The sequence below is a fragment of the Corvus kubaryi genome, unplaced genomic scaffold (genome assembly GCF_017639235.1).
Source record: "Corvus kubaryi isolate FWS band 111438036 unplaced genomic scaffold, C.kubaryi_AGA036_p1.0 37396, whole genome shotgun sequence".
NCBI lineage: Eukaryota > Metazoa > Chordata > Aves > Passeriformes > Corvidae > Corvus > Corvus kubaryi.
Window position 1 is genome coordinate 9279748 of NW_024581135.1, and position 18838 is coordinate 9298585.

Consider the following 18838-nt stretch of genomic DNA (forward strand, 5'->3'; position numbering starts at 1 on the left):
TGGTTTTTGGGAGAGGGTTAATGGTGGGATCCCCCGGAGCCCATGGCAGCAGGAAGCCGTATTGTGTGTTGACTTTAAACAGGAGGTTTGGGACATCAGCTCTGGAGCAGAAAACGGGGACTCGGGAGGAACAAACACTCGCTGCTTCAGAAGGGCGGCGATTTCCTTTCGGGTAAACACGTCATTAATCTCAGGCAGCACATTCTTTTCCATCAAAAGATAAGGGATTCGAGTTGCCTTTCTCAGGGCTTGGCCTTTTAAGATTGTTTTAACTGTGGCTTTCTCTCCTTCAATTACAGACTGTACATACTCTCCCTTTTTAGGTTTGCCAGGTTTATTGTGGGTGCAGAGAAAGTCTTGGGCAAGGGAACTCCTTCCCTGCTTTCTTTAAATTTGTTCTGATCCTTCTTCCCCACCACCCTCTTGCCAAGTTTTTTTCCCACTAAAACCTGTCTATTTTTTGCTACTTGCAGCTCTGACGAGTTTGAAACGTAAGTGTGGAGTTTGTCCTGGTTCATGAAACAATCTCCCTAGTGCTGATGATAAAATAGGAACTTATTTGTTCACAAGTGGAAAAATAGCAGTGAGCTTCTGTCCCCACCCTGGGCTGCCTCTTGCTGCTCAGCTTTGGTTTGGCCTTTTTGAGGGTGTCACTTGCTGTGAGGTGTGGGGCCATGCTGGCTATGGCAATTTTCAGCTGGCCCCGTTCTGACACACGGGGCCACAGCAGTGACAGAGGTGCTGCTTTCACTTCTGCTCCCTGTGGCTTGGGGTCTGTGGTCACTCTGAGCTCTTTTGATAATAAATGTGTTTAAGTGGCATTTAGGGATGAAATTACAGAGGGAATTGAGTCCCTTTGCATTCTTACCTCCTCTTCTTCCCAGCCCTTTCTGTTAAGGGCTGCCAACAGCAGCATGGGTTGGGGTGGGGTAGAACAAGAACTGAGGAGCTCCCACATCCTGCATCTCTCAGTGCCCTGGCAGCTCAGGCAGATGCTCTGCAGCCTTTCTGCGCTGATCTGTTGGTGTGGCCACATGCTGATGTGTTAATACCGTAATAGCTTCATTTTTGTCACTGCATAATCATTGACCTGCATGTATTCAACACAAAAATTCCTCTCCATTTTTTCCCTCGCCTAGTTTAAGATTCTTAAAGCAGAAATACTGAGACTGTGGGAGCTGCCAGCAGGCAGGATGTGGCCCTGAGGACTGAGATGAACCAAAGTCATGATATCATATTTGACATATGGAAAGGGAATGATCCTGCATTGATCTTCCCCATCTGGGCTGGGCTGCACATTCCCCATTTCCAGCTATGGGGCTGTGGTGCTGCCCACAAGTCCTCCTGGCTTGCACGAAATGTGCACTGATCTATGCTGACTCACATGGCACAGGAGTTGCACTGGACTTGCAGAAAAGGGCAACCTGGGTTTGGTGCATGTGGTCCCCTGGGTGGGCGAGTCCAGCTGTAGCTGACAGAGGACAGGGGCATCAGTCTCATCAGTCTGTCCCATCTCCTCAATCTCTGCTCCCCTGCAGCTCTTCTCTTTTCCTTCTGCTTCTTCCCAGTCTTCCAGCCAAAACCAAAGGTGAAGCAGGAGATGTCCTGGAAGATGCTAAAACATTTTTGTATTCCTGTACAAGTTCAGCCAAGGTCATGTTTATTCTCTGCTCTTGTCAGCACGGTTCTACCGCTCAACGTTCTCTGCTTCCATGACTCATCAGTTCCCTCACCATTCCCTTAGAGAACTGGGACTTTCTGGTGAAAATCTGTTCATGCATCCTGCAGGTCGAGTGCCAGCCTGCAGCAAGCTGAGCAGTGGAGTGGTAGCATGTGAAAACCACCACACTGTCCTCTCTCCACCTCCAGCGCTATTTCCCTTTCCCTGTTTTCCTTCCACGCTTTCCACACTTTTCCCATACATTTCTACCTGCACCCGACCCATATCAGGCTGGCAGCAGTAGGACAATGACTGAGAGTAGCAGTGGTAGTGTTGGACTTGCCTGGGAACAAGTATTGGGAGGACCTCGGGAGCTGGAGCCAGGTAGCTGTGAAGGCATGGCTGCAGAAACAGCCCAAGCTTGGAAGAGCTTGGGAATGTGGTTATTAATGTTGGTGTTAGATGAGCCCAAACACAGGAAGCCAAGTGTGTGCATGGAGGGATGTGAGGCTTGTGGCTGCACTGCTTTGATTGATGTATTTTTTGTTCTGCTGGGAAAGGTGATTCAAGTGCTAGGCATGATCTTGGTTGCCTCTTTGTGCCTCTTAGATTATGCCAATCCACTGGAGAGGGGCACCATTTTCAGTGCCCATCGCTGGGTGTGCTGCATGGCATTGCAGGGCTGTGGTTGTGGTCAGCTGGACCCATGTCATTCTCTGGCACATCCAGCATTTCACTGTGGAAATTCAGAGCCACCCAGAACGTGGCTGTGTTGGTACAGAGCATCTTTCAGAGCTGTTGCATCAACTGATCCTGTGCTGTTTGTTGCTTGAAGTTAAATTTCAGCATTTGCATAGGGTGGGGGGGAACACAAAGATAAGTTCTTGGGGTTTTGGCAACATTCATGGCTTTGCACCCATATCTGCACATCCACAGTTTCTATGTGGATGGTTAATCCTGTGTATCTGCAATTGTACACTGAGGTGCTGAAAAACCTATTGCTGGTGGTGCTTTGGCATCCAAATTTTACTTCATTTAAGCCAGGTATGCCTGACTTTCGTTTGACAAGTGAAGTTGCTGTTCTGATGTGATAAGCTATGGGTAGAATGTTTGTTTGGGGAAATTTGGTTATCACCAGATGATGAGTGAGCTTATTCTGCAGGCAGGAGAAGAATTCATATTGCAAGGGCTTTAGGGGGGAGAATTTCACTCCTTCCCTGCTGTAGAGCACTCCAGCCTACGTAGGAATTAATTTGGTTTAGGGCACCCAGCAGTCATCTGACAGACCACAACTTCTGAGAGTCACCAGCCTGACAGAGCTTGACTTGCCTGTGGGGGAGTCAACATTTCAGAAGTTCTGGGCTTGTACCTCGCTCTCAGCTAAGAGTTTGGAGGAAGAAAATGTAAGCATGTGGTTAGTGAGGAGTGAAACTTTATCTTACTGCAGAGGTGTGTGCTCAGATGAGGATGGCAGCTGTGGGACCCGGCGGTGAGGACCATTCCTGTTTTCTCCACAGTGGTGTGCCCGGGTATCTCCAGCACCCACACTAGGACCTCGTTCTGGGTGTGTGCTTGGACTGGCATCCAAGGGGAACGACTGGACTTCAGAACTTATGCCAGAAGGGTTTAGTGGTGGAAGAAGAAATGGGAAAAAGATAGAGAGCAGAGATAATTATGCCAAGGATATATAATTACTCTTTGGCACTCCATGTCTTACATCACACAGGATCCTGAAAATGCTGAGGTCAGACCTGGGAAATGTGCTGCAAGACAAACACTTCCAGCTGTTCCTCTGAAAGTGAATCTCAGCAAGTACCTTCCAGGAGGGAATGTGTGGGCTCACTTATTTTGGAAAAGAAAAAATTTCACCATTTCAACCCTTCAGCATTCACCTTTGTAATTAAAATCTCTAATCACAAGCAGAGTGCAATATGCGACAGTCTTCAGGGAACTGTTTCTTAAGGTGGTTTTCCATTTTTGCACTATTTAGCCCCTGCCTCGGTGCCAGGCTTTACTTTAGCCTTAAGCTTGTGAACAGGCTTATTGAATTTGGCCAAGACTTAACTAAGCTGTAATGAGCTCCAGGTTGCCTGGAACTTGGCAGTGCCGCCGTACTCTGTGCTGTTGCATAATGGCCTGACCCCATGTAACCACGGCTTCGTCTTGCACCCCTTCTCCAACCTCTTTGAGTTCCCATTCTGGAACCCTGGGCTTCGTGGAGGGGCTGCCCTCGTAAGGGGAGTCCTGAGTGCCAAAAACCTCCTGCTTTCATGCTCTTCCACAGGGTGAGAGGTGGGAGAAAGTACAAGAAAAGCCCAAACATGGAAACGCGCTGAGGAAGAGAGGGGATGCAGCAGTGTCAACCAGATGGTGCCTCCTCTCAGGCATCTCTGGTGGCTGAAGAGACATGAGAGTTCTGATCATCTTCCTCCTCCTTCTCTGACTACATCAGGCTGGGGCTGGTGTACAGCCTCCTGTGGTCCCCCTTCAAATGAGAATGGAGGATACTCATCCTGAAAGCTCTTCCATTTCAAACTTCCTAGGTGGTTTTTACTGTTTATTACATCATTTTAGTAAGAGCAACTGGAAGGACTTGATTTGTGAAGAATCACGGGAATAATTCAGATGTTTCTCTAAGTAATTTTTTTCCCTATTGTTTATTTAGATCAGCTCAACCACTTGAGAAACACATTATTTGCTTTCTCCTTATTGAGTATCTAATGATGAAAATAAATTGTTGCTGCTCTTTGTTGTGCATTTCCCATAAGGCTGACACCACACGGAGAAGAAACCGGATTCTTTTCTTCTAGCATGACACAAGGAAGATTGTTTATAGCACTTCAGCTCCAGCCCTCTGCAAGCCAGCTGAGAGCAGGATCATTAAAGGCAGGATTTAGAGGCTGTGGGGTTGCATAAATTGATTGAGAGCAAAATTTTTCAGACAAATATTTTGTAATGAGCAAGGAGGGAGGAATCTGCTTTGGATCTCATGTACCCAGCAGTAAGCTGGAGAAAAAGATCTCCTTACAGGAAAAAATGTATAAAATGATCTTTCTCGTTTGAAGATCAGAGTGCCAAATATAGACCCTATCGCATTTCCTTCCCTCCTCCTTCCGAAGCTCGTCCTTTTGAAGTGCACTTTCAATGGGATGTGGATAATTGACTCTGCGAACAACTGACCGAGGACTCTGTTGGTTTAACCGATTGGTCTCAGTTGCTGATTCCTGTTTTGTTTTGGATGATTTTCAGCCCAATTGCCCTGTCAGCTACAATTAGTCGCATTAATGTGATAGCTGAAAGGTCACAGATGACTTGCACTGGTCACAGGCACGAGGGCAGGCAGGAGGTGCTCCCAGCATGTTTTCCTCAGCCCCATGCTTGTGCGCCCCCAAATTGGTAGCGATTGCAAATCCTGGTCTGATCAAAAGGGATGTGAGGTTTGCTTCACAGGAGGGTGATTGAGTGAGAAACGAGGATGCAATGACAACTAACATTTGGATGAACTTCTCTTTAATTAGTCAAGAAGGTTCCTGGTTCTGTATACAGGGGAAATGTGGAATGGCCTCTCACCTGCCAGAGCTGTGAGGAGAGGAAGCAGAAGTGGGATGCAGTTGTAAGCACATCCTGTGGCTCTTTCAACAAATCCATGGCTGTAGTTTTCAGTGGTCCCAGTGACATCTGACATGGCTTCAAGCTTTTGTCTCTTCCACTGAGGATTTCCACTTAGGGGAATAAGGTCGGAAAGGGAACAACATACAAATGAATGGAGCACAAGGGGATAATTTAATTTTTTAAGTTTAATAGGGGTCAGATGCACACAGGTGCAGGTCAGACATTGGACTCATGGGTCTCATGGTCAGTCTGTGGCCATAATATGGCCAAAATGGTACCACAGAAAATACAGTGTGGTTGTTCACTGGTCTGCATGCTTGGCCTTCTGTATGAGGAAGGAAACAGGAGGCACCCAAAGTGCCTCATTTGAATTATATAGCCCCAAACACCATTGGAAGACGCCAGCTGGAGATGGTTTACTTACAAAGCAGGACGCTGTGCCTGGTGAGGTTCTGCAACAGTCTGGTTTTGGTTTGGTGTTATTTGGCATTTTTCTTAACTTCCTGGATGATGGAAAAGGGAATGCGCAGATTCAACCTGAAGATGACCCCCCAGCTGGGAAGAGCTAGCAACAGCCTGGCAGAGAGGGTCAGGCTTTCAGATGACCTCTACAAACTGGGCAAGTGGTGTGAAAAGGACAATTTGTGATTAGGGAAAACCTGAAGGATAGAAATATGTGAGGGTAAATCTTCATGAGAGGAGATTTTTATGAATCAGTGGGGCAAACTTTTGTCAAGTGCGTAGATGTATTTGATGCTGCTGCTTCAAAGCTCTGGTTGGAGAAGGTCTGCAGATGTTTGTGGGGTGAGATGAGTATTTTGTTCACTTTTTAAATGGAACATTAACATTTCCACGAGGAGCACATACTTGGTGAAAAATCCCTTGGCCAAGGACCAGCGCTTCCCTTGAGCAGTTTCGTGGGAGCTTTGCAGCCAGGCCATGTGCTGTGCTGTCGTGAGCATCAATTCTGGTTGAAGCCACACAGGTCTGGACCATTAGAACATACAGCCTACACAAATTCCCCCTCTATTTCTCCAGAAAGTGCACTTTCTGCAGACATCTGTGAGGTGCAGAGGTCAGTGTGTTGTGCTGAGCTTGTTCCCTGTAAATCTCATCTGGGACTTGTTCCTAGTGAAGAGAGCTAGTGCTTTTACAAAGCCTAGCAGCAGGAGACGTCTTCTATCAGAGTGTTTCCATCCATGTTTGGGCAACACAATGAATGCAGATGTAGTAGGAAACTTTTGATTATCTATAGGGCTTTTCTGTGAAAACTTCAAAGCTCTGTGGTTAGTTATATTCTGAGACTTTAAATGGATATGTCTTGTGCTCAGAGCTCTGATTTAATGTTCTGGTTTAATCTATTGTCCAAACATCATTAAAGTTGTCTTTGAGGCATGGGACAGCTTTGATGGAGTCTTTTTTTTATTTCTGGCCATCACCCTACGCAGCCGTAAACAACATCCTGCCTGCTAATGAGAAAATTCAAGTTATTGCAGTCACATGTCTTGTGGAAAAAGACTGTAGTGGCAGGAGGAAAAAAGGAACTGACTTTGCTCACCTTCCACCCCCAGCTGGCATGAGCATTTGGATTACTGACAGGAAGGAGAAGCTTCCATAGATTAAGATACTCCATTAAAAAGCAGTGTTGCCTGTTAAAAACGAAATTAATAATTTCATGGTCATACCCATTAATTCCTTAACCTGCTTTCATGAGTTATCTTTTCTATCTATAAGCATCTGAAATGTTTCCTAATTAATGCCTTGCATGCCAGCTGTCAGGCTTAATTCTTCCTAACAAATTCAGGTTTGTGGAAGAATTTGACCCATTCTTCAAGTATGTAGTGAGGGAGTAGGATCCCCCACCATATACCCAGTAAACCAGGCACATGACATTGGTATCCCACCCATTGCTTTCCTCTCCCCCATCTTCTGTAGAACTTGTTTGGAAAGTAGAGCTTGTGTGTGTGTGACCTCAGAAAGATGGGGCAGGAGCGGCAACCCTGGTTTCTGCCTTCTCACCACATCACTTGACATTCATCCTTTCAGATGGTCCTTGGAAGCAGCCCCTGCAGGCCTATGTGTTTAGAGGGTGGGTGGCTGCTGAGAGCCGCTGGAGGGGCTCCTGGAGCCCTGGTGGTTCCTGAGGTTCTCCTCTTGCCCTCCATGTCTCCGCAGAGCATGGCTTTGTCGGCTACTCGGAAGAGCTGATGTTCAACAACACGCTGCCAGACTACAGCCAGGGGGAGTCCTTCTTCACTGTTTTTGGAGTGTTTTTCCCAGCTGCCACAGGTACAGTAAAGTTTTATCCTCACCATTTTTTCCTCCACAGGAACATTTTGGAGATGAAGAGAAGCAAGGGGAGCTCCTCTGGGCTGTGAGGCGATGAGAGCAGGACTGCACTTGGCCATAGCAGACCCAAGTTGTCAATTCAAAGGTTCAAGCTTCCCTCCAGCATCTCAAATTTTGTGCACTCCTGTCTTGTTCACTTGAACATGCTCTTCTGTCTCTGTGGTCAGAAATGGCTGGTGAACATTATGGGTTGATGTGGCGGTGTAAATCCTTCCCTGACGAGGACAAGGCTCAGGCGCTGATCTTGGCCAATGCTGTCAGGGCAGAAGGTATCAAGCCTATTTAAAAGGGCTGACCATAATTTATCATATCAGATGAGCCTTATGACTTGATTGCACTGGGACAGTGGGAAGAGCACAGGAGAATGTTCTCTCCATCTTACCTCAGCAGGTGGCTGAGCTGGGCTCAGGCCATTGCCCAGGATGGACCCACTACTCGCTGTGTGCTGTCATGGGTTCATCCTTGAAAGTCAGCAGAGCTCATATTTATGAGCTTAATTAGATACCTTCTTATTATTCATTCCCTTAAATTACCAGGAAGATGCATGTCCCCTTTCCAGAGCTGACAATCTCCAGTGGGAATGCAGTAACTATCAGTTGAAGTTACAATACCTTTTGTTGATGCTGGGTGTTTTAAGCTATAAAAAGTACTGATTATAAGCAGTTTCCATAGCAATGAATCCTTGGATTACAGAATGAATTTTCAGAGGATTAGCTCTAAGCAACTCCCTGGAAGTTGCAGAATTGCTGCGGTACAAGGAGACAAACTAAAAGGTTTTGTGAAATAGATGGGACTGGAGGAATGATCTGGTAGCAGAAATCACTTTGTCAGGTGCACCTAGCGCAGGACTTCAAATTTTTCTTTGAGATCCTCTCTCCCACCTTATCAGGCTGGCTATTGCCTCTGTGTAGACTTCCTCCTGGAATACTCACCTTTGGTGCCATGGAGAAGACGTCTTCTGCCCTCTTCTTTGTTGTCAATTTTGATTGGCTCAAGTGAGTCCCCAAGAGAAAAAGACCTTCCTCGTGAGCTCTGCCACTGGTGTAGGAAAGCAGGGTTTTTTCCAGTTCCCTGGTTGTAGAAGAAGGAACAGTTATGACAAAACTGTACAGAAAATTACTGTGATTAGCCATATTAAATGATTCTTCATCACTGCTAATGCTTGGCTGCTAGGAAGAATGCCAAAGCTAATAGATAAAATTTGTTTAAAGCCCTGGCAGCCTGTTGCTCTGTTTAGTTAGCAGTAGTAATACCAGTAGTAATGTCAAACATTCTCTGAAAACACAGTTTGGGATGATGTATAATTACTTTGGTTGTTAACACAGCTTTTTCATGTGTTCTTTTTAATTGCTTGGTTATTTACAGGATTTAAATTATTCCTTCAGAGTAGCAGTGCCAGTGGTACCATATAACATCACTATCACTCCTCTCGTTGCTGTTGGGAGCACTGTGGAGTTCAGGAGCCTCATAAAATGCAGGGCTGTGTTTGGTGCTCTGCATGGAAGAGCTTGTGGTCTGATCAAGAAATTTCTAGGATCGGAGGCAAGACTTCTCTGCTGCCAGTGCTGCTGCTGCAGGGCAGGCAGCGTGATGCAGACTGCGAGCAAGTGGCACTGAGGAATGACAGGGACAGGTTAGCACTGCTCCCAGGCTGTCCCCTCTAGCCTGTGGTCCTCCCCAGTGGTACTCACCTCTGCTGGAACCCCCACAGCGACCCAGCTGAAGCACTGGAAGCAAAATCCTTTGCCTTAAGATACAACAGAAATCTGGGGAGAGTTTCAGCAAAACAATATGCTGTTTAGTTTTGAGGGGTTACATTGAGCCAGTTTGAAACAGTTCTTTGACCCAGAGCAATGCTGTGTTTATCTTTAATTATTAAACGTTGTGTTTACCCTTTTTAATTTTTAGCATATGCTAGTTTACAATTTAAGATGCTGTTTTGATAACAAAGTTTTTTAAAAAATGTTTCAGAAATTGTGAAACACATTGTTTGGGCCTTTCTGAGATGAAATGTTCCTCTTTGAAGTGAAACTATTTTGATGTTTTCAGGGTAGGCTTTTTCCTCTCTCTCTCTCCAATGGCTATCTGAATTCAACCAGTTTAAGTCTGGTCTCTGGGATGTACTGAAAAGTGGCTGTAAGTTGCCCAGACATAGCAGTGAAACAGAAATGTCTGAAATGCAGGCTGGTAGCTGTAAAAGCAAAGAGGGCAGCCACTTCCAGAAGAGGGAGCAGGACCTGTGGAGACACCCTTGCCAGGACCAAACAGGCAGGAGGAGCAGTTGGGGACATGCTTCAGCTCACGGGCATAGGATGGTCATCCCAGCAGACCATAAGCATCATGCTGCCTCCTACGAGCATCCTCCTTGGATTGTTTTGCTCCAGGTCAGGTTGTTTTCTCTGCTCCTCTGTGTTTTATTGATACGACTCCAGCAATGTGAGTGAAGCTACCCCAGTTTTATGGTTGAGTGCTGGTGAGCAGAGGCTGGTCTGTTTGCTCTCTGTGCATTAGCTGTTTAAACCATCTCAGCTGGATGTTAAGTGCAGCTGGCTTTATTCCCCCAAGTTTCTCATTTAATCATAGGGAAGTAGCCAAGAGATCCAAAACACACATCTAGAGCTGGCCTAAATGGGAGAGCATGGGCATGGAAGACTCAGATTTGCTGGCTTCAGTCAAAAGACTGAAATACACGCTGTGGAAGATGTGAATGTGCCCCTATAGAGATGCTGTGCATTAACCAGATGTTTTCCTACATGTTTGTAAATACCTTCTTAATGCACATGTTTTGCTGCTGTGCTGTGATAGGTGAACACTTGGCTGCCCACCCAGCCAGGGCTTTTCAGCAGGGAGGGAGTCTCGGGAGCCGCCTGCCCACAGCCAGCTCTCGGCAGCAGCCATGCAGCCATCAGTGCATTTTTAAAATTAAGATAAATGCTGTTTCTGTTGTGCAAAAAATGTTTTTCTACTGAAATCCCTGAGGTTTTCTGTCTAATGAAAGAAGTGTGTTGTCTTGTGATACAGGAAAGTAAGATGTCGTTTGAAGCGGCGTTAGTGGAAAATATCATCGCACAGAAACCAGTTCTGAAATAAACCATATTTGGCACTTGCAAAATGACAGCAAATAGATTTAGAAGTTTTGGGCTAAGTTATCAGATGATGTAAACTGGCACAACTCCATTGAAGTCTATGGCGAGGTGCCAGCTTACATCAGTGGAGAAGTTGGCTCTTTAAAAAAATTAGCCACAATTCTTATCTAAGATTTTCCATTCTTTGCCTCCTGGGTGAAGGGAAAAAAACCCACCTTTTATATTTTATGGTATGTTCACTGAAAAATGCACTGGGCGTTTGCAAGAGCGATCATATCTGCGATCATAAACCATGGCTGGTGGAGCTGATGGTTGTGTCTGACACACAATGTAGGTGGTCCCCTCATGCACGTATCCACTGCCTGGATGATGCCCAGGACCAGATTACACTGGGAATAGCAGCAATGTGCAGACTGTCTCAGCCATAATTTCCTGGCTGAGTTGACTGTGTTTTCGTGCTTCTTTGTCCAGAAGCTTTGTCACTATCTGCTGCTCTCTTCGATAATAGCCAGTGTGGAAAATCCAGCCTGCTATCTCTTTGAAACAGAGAGGTGGATAATTTTCTCCATGGACAATCTGCAGATATGATTGCTTGAGTTCAGAAGGGATTGGCCATTTCCCTAGGGATAGTCTGTGTCTGAAGGAAGGAACATCCCGATTTTTCTGTGTTGCTGAGTTTTAGATGCAAGTGTGGGGTTTTTCCTCTGTGGAGCAGCCACAGTCTCTGACAAGGCTTTTTGCGGCTTCTTGCAAGTCGGATCAGTTCTCTGGCAGGGGCTGACCGAGGCTATGGATGATGGAGATTGTTTAGGATGTTACTTTTTTTTTAAATAGTCAGGTTGTCCTTTCATTGAAAAGTGGGTTGCTTACTCAGCTGCTTGCAAAAGACCCTCTCACAATGGCTCTTTGGCAGCTGTCATCCTGTCTGGAAAATTACTTTTTGGGTGGTGGTGGAGAGGTGGCTTTGCCTTGTCTATACATCTATACTACCAGATTGTCCATACTTTTGCACTAGTTGGGTCAGTGTCATAATTGCAGCACAGAGGAGATGGCTTTGGCCTGAGTGGCTGAGAATATCTGAGCTGGCTCCTTGGTGGAACCAAGGTGGTGGCCTTGACCTTTGGTTGTGGAACCCGTGAGACTCTGGTGACCTCCTGGGGGCCCTGACAGAAGCTAGTGGTGTGCAGTGGCCTGGTGTGACCCCTGGTCACTGCTGGGCAGGAGGTCAATCATCAGTCTCAAGATCCTCTTTATGCAGGCTCTGGGAAGTCATCTCCTGGCTGCTCCTGAGCATGAGTGGGTCTGTGGGAGGGAGGCAGTGAGGCAGCCCAGGCTGTGCAGTCATTGCTGTGCCGATGACTCACATCTTCAACTTTTTTATGTTCAGTCCAGAAAATGCCATTTTGGTGTTTCCCCAGTGCTTTGCTGAGGCAGGACTTTGGATGAGGAAGAGGTGACTCAAGCTGGAAGATTTAAAGGTGGTGCCAGATGTTTGAGAAACTTGTCCAAGAAGCACATGAGATTAACAGCTGTCCTCCTGACAATACTTTGTTCCCTTTGGAAGAAAAATTCAGAGAATTCTAAGTTTTCTGCTTTGTCTCTGAATTGCAAAGTAGCATATCATCAAAGAGTGCTTCATAGAGACTTTATTTAGCATATTTGTGACCATTTCCATGGACTTCTGCCTTTCTAACTTTTCTCACCTCTAGCTAAGCTATTGTGTAGCTGTTTGAAAGGAGCAGGGCTTGAAATCTGCATGGAAGCTTTATCTAGAGAAAACCAGAGCAGCTGACAGGCTTTTAGCTGTGCTGTTCAGAAGTATATCCATAAAACAGTCTTCCAGGAGAAAATGAAGAACTCAATTTGTAATGCTTTCAGTATGGTGTCAAGGATTCAAATCTGGTCTGAATTTGGAAGAAAAACTCTTCCAGGAGCTGAGGAATGCCAGGATTCCCTGGAGACCAGGGAATGGTTGTTGGGGCTCTGGCTCCATGGTGGAGATGACAGGAAAAGATGGATGTTGAGTGGACTGATCAAGGGGGAAAAAAGAGATGTTCAAGGAAAAAGCATTAATAGTAATAAATAAATAAAGCCCTGGTTGTGTTTGGCAATGTGAGAGTGTCTTGTGCCCATTTATGTGCTGTCCCCATGGCAGGGCAGCAAGGAGAGGAGGTGTTACAATTCCCTTTGAGCAGACGTGGAGATGGTGCTATGAAGATGCACAGCAAAGCCTGGGACAGAGCAGAGCAGAGTTCGTGTTCCATGATTAGCAACCCAGCCATTGCTGACAGCCCACCAGCAGCCAAGGTCTGTAGGGAATAGGGAATAGGCAAGGCATCCATCTGGCTGATTTGGGCTTGTCCCCTTTCCGCTGGGATTGGTCCCATGGCTCGTCTATCCTTCATCCTGGGATAAAACCTTTCCAAGCAGCAATCAATGTTTGAGCTTTGAAATGCAATGGGCTGTTGCTGATTTAGAGCTGTAGTCACTCAGATTTGCAGCTGCAGAGACTGACTTTGTCATTCTTATGCCCTCTGAACCTGAGGAATGGCTGCTGGGCTTGGCAGCCGTGGTGGACTGGCGTGCGGTCGGTCCCCTGCTGCCGGGGCTGCCAGATGCTGTGAGTGCCATGGCACTGGCGTCCTCCTTCCCATTGTTCTGTGGTGATCTCACCCTGGCTCCAGGGACTGTGCCATCAGCACTGCTGCCTGGCTCCTGGCCCACGTGTCCTTATGAAGACGTAAGTCTGACATCCCAGGAGGGGGACAGTGATGGGCAGAAGTTAGAGTCTTAAAGTCTTTGGTTCTGCCTTCAAATTGTCCCATCAGGACTCTAAATCGCAGATTTTTATTTATGTATTTTTATTTATAGCAGATACCTGAAGTCTTCTAAGAAAACTTTTGGCATAATGTGACAAGGGAATCTCTGTTTTCTTGATAAGTCTGGTATGACTTGTCCTTCAGCTATGGACAAAGCCCCTTAACCAATCTGTACCTTGGCTTTCTAGCCTTAATGTGGAGACTGTAATCCTCTTCTTCATCCTGTTTCCCTCTCTTGCGTCTTTAGATGGTAATTTTTTAGGCTAAGGAGCGTCCCTGATTGTATAATACCCTGTACTCTGGCCTAAAATAACAGTTCAGTATTTTATTCTTAGCCCTACCATGTGTTTTCGATGTGACACTGGGACAATCACTTGCCCTCTCAGTGTTTCTGTTTTCCTGTCTGCAAGGCAGAGATAATGCCTGCTTCCAAAGCAGATCCCTCGGCTGGAAGGTGCCACCCACGTGCCGTGAGCACTGTTATTCCTTCTGCTAATGTGATCATCATTTAATATGGACAGGACAGGCTGTCCCCTGTGAATGCAGGGACCTGTAATGGATCTGCTCTGGGGGTTGTACCACCTGCTGCATGTGCTGCCCTAATGAACAGTGGCATTTCTCTTTTCAACAATCGGGCAGCATTGTCTTCTGTTAGGTTTGTATGAAGATAAGATGGGTTTTGTTCACATACTGTTTCTTTTCCCCCCAGCATTGTTCAAACTGGACAAAGGGTTCTTTGACATGTAAGTGGTGACTTGCTTCTATTAAAGACATGAACAGTTTTTTACCAAGTAATTGGTGGGAGCCAGTATTTGTCTGTGTGGCAGTGCAATGAAGTGATATAGTTACTGTTCTGAAGCAATCAATGAGCTGATTGATTAAATTATATTACATAGTTCAATGTGTGTTATATATACTACAACGTAGATTGACTCTAAATTGCACTTGTGTCTGCAAAATACAGGTGTGATGGCTGGGTTCAATATGAGTGGAGATCTCCAGAAGCCTTCTTCCAACATCCCTCTGGGGTCTCTGGCTGCTATTGGTACCTCGTAAGTCATTGATTGGGGAAAATTTGCTCTGCAGACTGCCCTAAGTGTGACCAATCCATTTCATATTCCCATCAACCTTTCATTACTCAGCCATCTGGAAAATTAAAGTGTGGCTCTCATTCAAATTGTCATCCTTTACCACCAGGTACTCTGGTGGGTTGGAGGAGACGTTTGTTGGTGAGGATGTACTCAGTCCTTCTGCTGCTGGGTGGGATCTGTGCTGGTGCTGGGGTGCTTGTGCAGCTGCAGCCTGGCTGTCCCAGAGTGGGATGCAGAGTTCTCCAAGGCTTGGGAGGGGGATGATTTTGTCATTCACTGCTGTTGATTTCAAAGGGGGTGGGGGGTCTGTAGTTCTTTTTCTTTTTTCCTTTGTGTTCTTCTTCTATATAAATAGAAAAGGAGTATCAAAATTTTATTGGGAAAATGGGGCCAAGAGAAGTGAGACAACTTAGCCACCTGCAAGACCAGGGAAACAGAGAAGCCCTGCATCACCAAGTAGTGCTCTTCCCAAGGGAATGCTACTTTCCAGGAGAACTTTCCACTGCTACATATTAAAAAAAAAAAAAGCCCTCAGTAGGGTTTTCCTGCCTGCTTTCATTGCCATCTAAATTGCCTTTGAAATTATTACTTTTAATCATGTACCAAGGTTCAGTCAGGAAGGAAGAATCTTCACAATTTGGAGTGCTTCCTGCTGAAATTGGTGCTTGTTTTATGTGGGGGGATTCCACAGGACACAGAAGTATCACATGTACCCATTTATCCAAGGCTGTGGTCATTCCCTTCTCTGCTCTGGGCTTAACAGACAAAATTATCCCCCAACCTGAGTACTGGAAAGGCCAGAACACCAGAAGAGGATCCTGGCTGAGGCTGCGGAGCTGTGCTGTCAATGTTACTGCCAGGTGGGGGGACCTGTTTACCTGCAGATCCATGGAATCACAGAATGGTTTCGGCTGGAAGGGACCTTTAAAGGCCATCCAGTCCAACCCCCTGCAATGAGCAGGGACTTCTTCAACCAGATCAGGTTGCTCAGAGTCCTGTCCACCCTGACCTTGAGTGTTCCCACAGATGGGGCATCCACCACATCTCTGGGCAACCTGGACTGTCTCCTGGCTCTCCTAGTGGCAGAATTCTCAATGGTCTTGTCTTGCTGTGAAGAAATTGGTTTATTTTTGTTGTTTGCAGGTGGTTTCTGTACATGGTCTTTGTTTTTTTGCTGGGAGCCATTTGTACCCGTCAGTCACTCCGCTATGACTTCATGATAGCAGAGAAGGTAACTTGTGTTTTATATAATGGTGCTTTGCCATCTGCCTTACTGAATGCTTGACTTTCCAAAAGCCTAAGAAATTTGGGTATGCATCCCTTGTTAAAATCCAGGGGGATTTTCTCATTGCAAATCCCAGTGTACAACTGATTTGAATAGCTCTGCCTTCACCAGCATATCCCGTAATGCCAAACCTTGGCATAATCACCCAGCAATAGCTTTAGGAGCTAAAGTATGCTAATGTGGTCTAATGATAAATGCTGTATTTTATTCAGTATATCCTTTCTTGTTGGTGAAAGCTTAGACCAAATTGAAATCTCTAAAGACCCCCCCCTGCTTATCTTTACTAAGTCAAGCGAAGCTCACATTTCCATATCCAGCCAGCTGTAATTGCAGGGCGAGCAATAGGATTATTAAACTCGAGACATTCCACACAGAGTATTTATATGAGGGGGGTTTGTAGTGTAATACACAATGAACCTCACCACTGCAGGCCTCTAGAAAAACAGCAAGAGATTTTGGTGTGTCCCATTGTCTTTCTCTGGATGGGATATAGAAGGGCTAATTTTTTGTTATTCAGTGCTATCCAAAATCATGGGTTCACTGTACTTGACACTATTTCTTGTGATTCATTTGAAGTTGAGAAGTTTACATAGTTTGACCTGTAAGATGGTTTTAATCTAAAATATCAATTTGAAGCTCTGGCTTTGTTTCTTAAGTAATTTCAGCCTTAAACTTCTCTCACCCCCCAAATAAACTCCCAATTATTAGTGGGGCTCTGCCACCTCCTGCTGAGTAAAAAAACCCACCTCTGTGTCAGGGAAAAAAAGAGTTATCTGCCTTCTGTAAGGCAACCTCTTAGTATGTCAATGACTTAATGGGCAAAAAGTGCAGTAACCAAAAGAATCAGCTTTCAATGAATCTGCTGAAGAGAAAGGGATTGTTAAAGCTATGTTTTAAATTCAAAACCCTCAGGGGGGAAATGAAAAATCCCCTAGCAATGAATGAGAAGATATTTAATAATATCAAATATAAAAAATAAACAAGCAAACAAACACCCCCCCTTCCCCCCAAAAAAACAAATTCAGTTTTCTTTCCCCTAATACTGGACAAACAAATGGTGCAATCCCAATATTCATGTTTCTTCTTTGAGTTATTAAAAGATGCGTTAGATTTTAATGATTTTGGAGAGAGGGAGCAGGGAGAGATCATTACTCCCCCAAACTCTCCCTTTCTATCACAGGTGAGCAAGTGCTTGGCTGCCTTTCTGTTACAATATTTTTTTTGCTTTTTAAACATAAAAATGAGGTTCAGTAATTTCATTTCTAATGAGCTCCAACTGCCAATTCCTTGCAATGTATTCACACTTTTCGATGCTCAAAACCCGTAGCAAAACCTTTCATCAGCCTCAGTGAGAGGGACTCTTCCCCTCTAACCCTGATTTGAATGTCAAGTAGCACATTTAAATGCAAGCATTTTTGGCAGCTAAAATAATATATGATGTCTGGCACAACTGTTTGTTTCTTCTGAGTATTTCTCAGAGCAGAGTAGGATTAGAGGAGAGGAAAGGGAGGATTCCCCGCTGAGTGTCTGTCTGTTGGTCTAATGAGAGCTGGTATCTGCTCATCTTCGCCTCAGGTTCCTTCTGTCCCACAAGATACCATTCACAAGGCCAAGTGGATTTTCATGGGGAAATGTTGTGGTAGGAAGACTGAACAGTTCTGGATCATGACAATAATTTCACATGCCTTCCCCATCAGCGAGCTTTTTATGGCTTTTTACCCAACCTCCTTTTTGCTGCCTGCAGATTTCGTAGACAAGAAAAAGTCAGACGTAGCTTGAATCATCTTTAGCCATGTAAAGTCTTGTAATTCCTTCTAACAAAACATGTGCCCCCTGCCTTTAATGGGGGAAGAAGCTGGGAGGGCCTGTGTTCATTTAGACCCTCTTTTCCACAGTAGGAGGGGTGGGAGCAAAGGACATGTGGCATGCAGGGGACCTGCACTTGGTGACATCCTCTGCCACAGATGTCTGTCTGCACCTCCAGCACTCGCTCCAGAGGAGTATGGATGTGTTGGACTTGGACCAAAATGTGGGGTTTTCCTCTCTGCCTGGCCTTTGTGCTGGAGTTACGCCCATGCCTTGCCATTCTCTGTGCCTGGCTGCTGGCTGGCAGACTTGTGTGGTCCTGCAGGACTTGGGGGTGTCTCAGGTGCCCCTGGACCTTGGTTTCCTCATTTTTTCTGTCCGTGTCCTTATCCTGCGGTGCCAGGAGCACTCCCATTTCAAAGCTTTCTTGCACCATGTTTGTATTGTGGGGTTTTGTGTATTTGGGTGGGATTTTTTAGATATGCTGTCTGTGCTTGCAGCTCTCAAGAGTGGGGACCTGCTTAGGGGGACCTCAGTTCTCAATTCTGTGTGACAGACCAGGAGCTGCCCTTCCTTTCCCTCCACACCTGCAAGAGATGCTCCCAGCTTGAAAGGGTGCTTCAGAAACCAACCTTGTTAGCACTGTGGCTTTAAAATTTTTTTTTAAGTTTCATGTTGGCCAAAGGAAATTCTTTTCTTATTGAAGACAGGAAAATAAGGTCATTGTATTATATCCTTTGGAGCATGTTTTTTGAGATGCCATTTACTTAAGTGGCAATTTTGATTTGGTTTTACTGTGGCTTTTCTTTCAGGATTGGTTTTCCCCTCTGAGACACAGGGGTTTGTCTTCCTGTTTTGGATGGTGGGAAGCCTGGGCAGCTTTTCCTGTATGATGTGCTCTGTATATAAGTGATCTTGCCTGAAATAAATTCACTTCCAGTTACTTAAGGGGAATCTAATAGCCGCTGCTTTGCTGCAATTGCTCCAAGTGACAAAGAATTTCTTGGATATGAGCTTGTAAAATGGTTCTGTCCGTACAGGATGTTCAGTATTAAATTACTTTTATGGGATAATTTTCCTGTATTAATTGCTTGTACTTTATACCACAGACCAATTAAATTGCTGCTTTC

At 45.4% G+C, this 18838-nt stretch overlaps 1 protein-coding gene across 2 annotated transcripts in view; it reads left to right on the forward strand.

The window, feature by feature from the left end:
* SLC12A8 (solute carrier family 12 member 8) overlaps positions 1 to 18838 on the forward strand; it is a 50535-nt gene that overhangs the window by 18875 nt on the left and 12822 nt on the right. For both annotated transcript variants that reach the window (XM_042041166.1, XM_042041167.1), the window contains exons 6-8: positions 7448 to 7561; positions 14491 to 14578; positions 15761 to 15848. In XM_042041166.1, coding sequence (XP_041897100.1) covers positions 7448 to 7561; positions 14491 to 14578; positions 15761 to 15848 — 290 coding nt within the window. The remainder of the gene's footprint in view (positions 1 to 7447; positions 7562 to 14490; positions 14579 to 15760; positions 15849 to 18838) is intronic.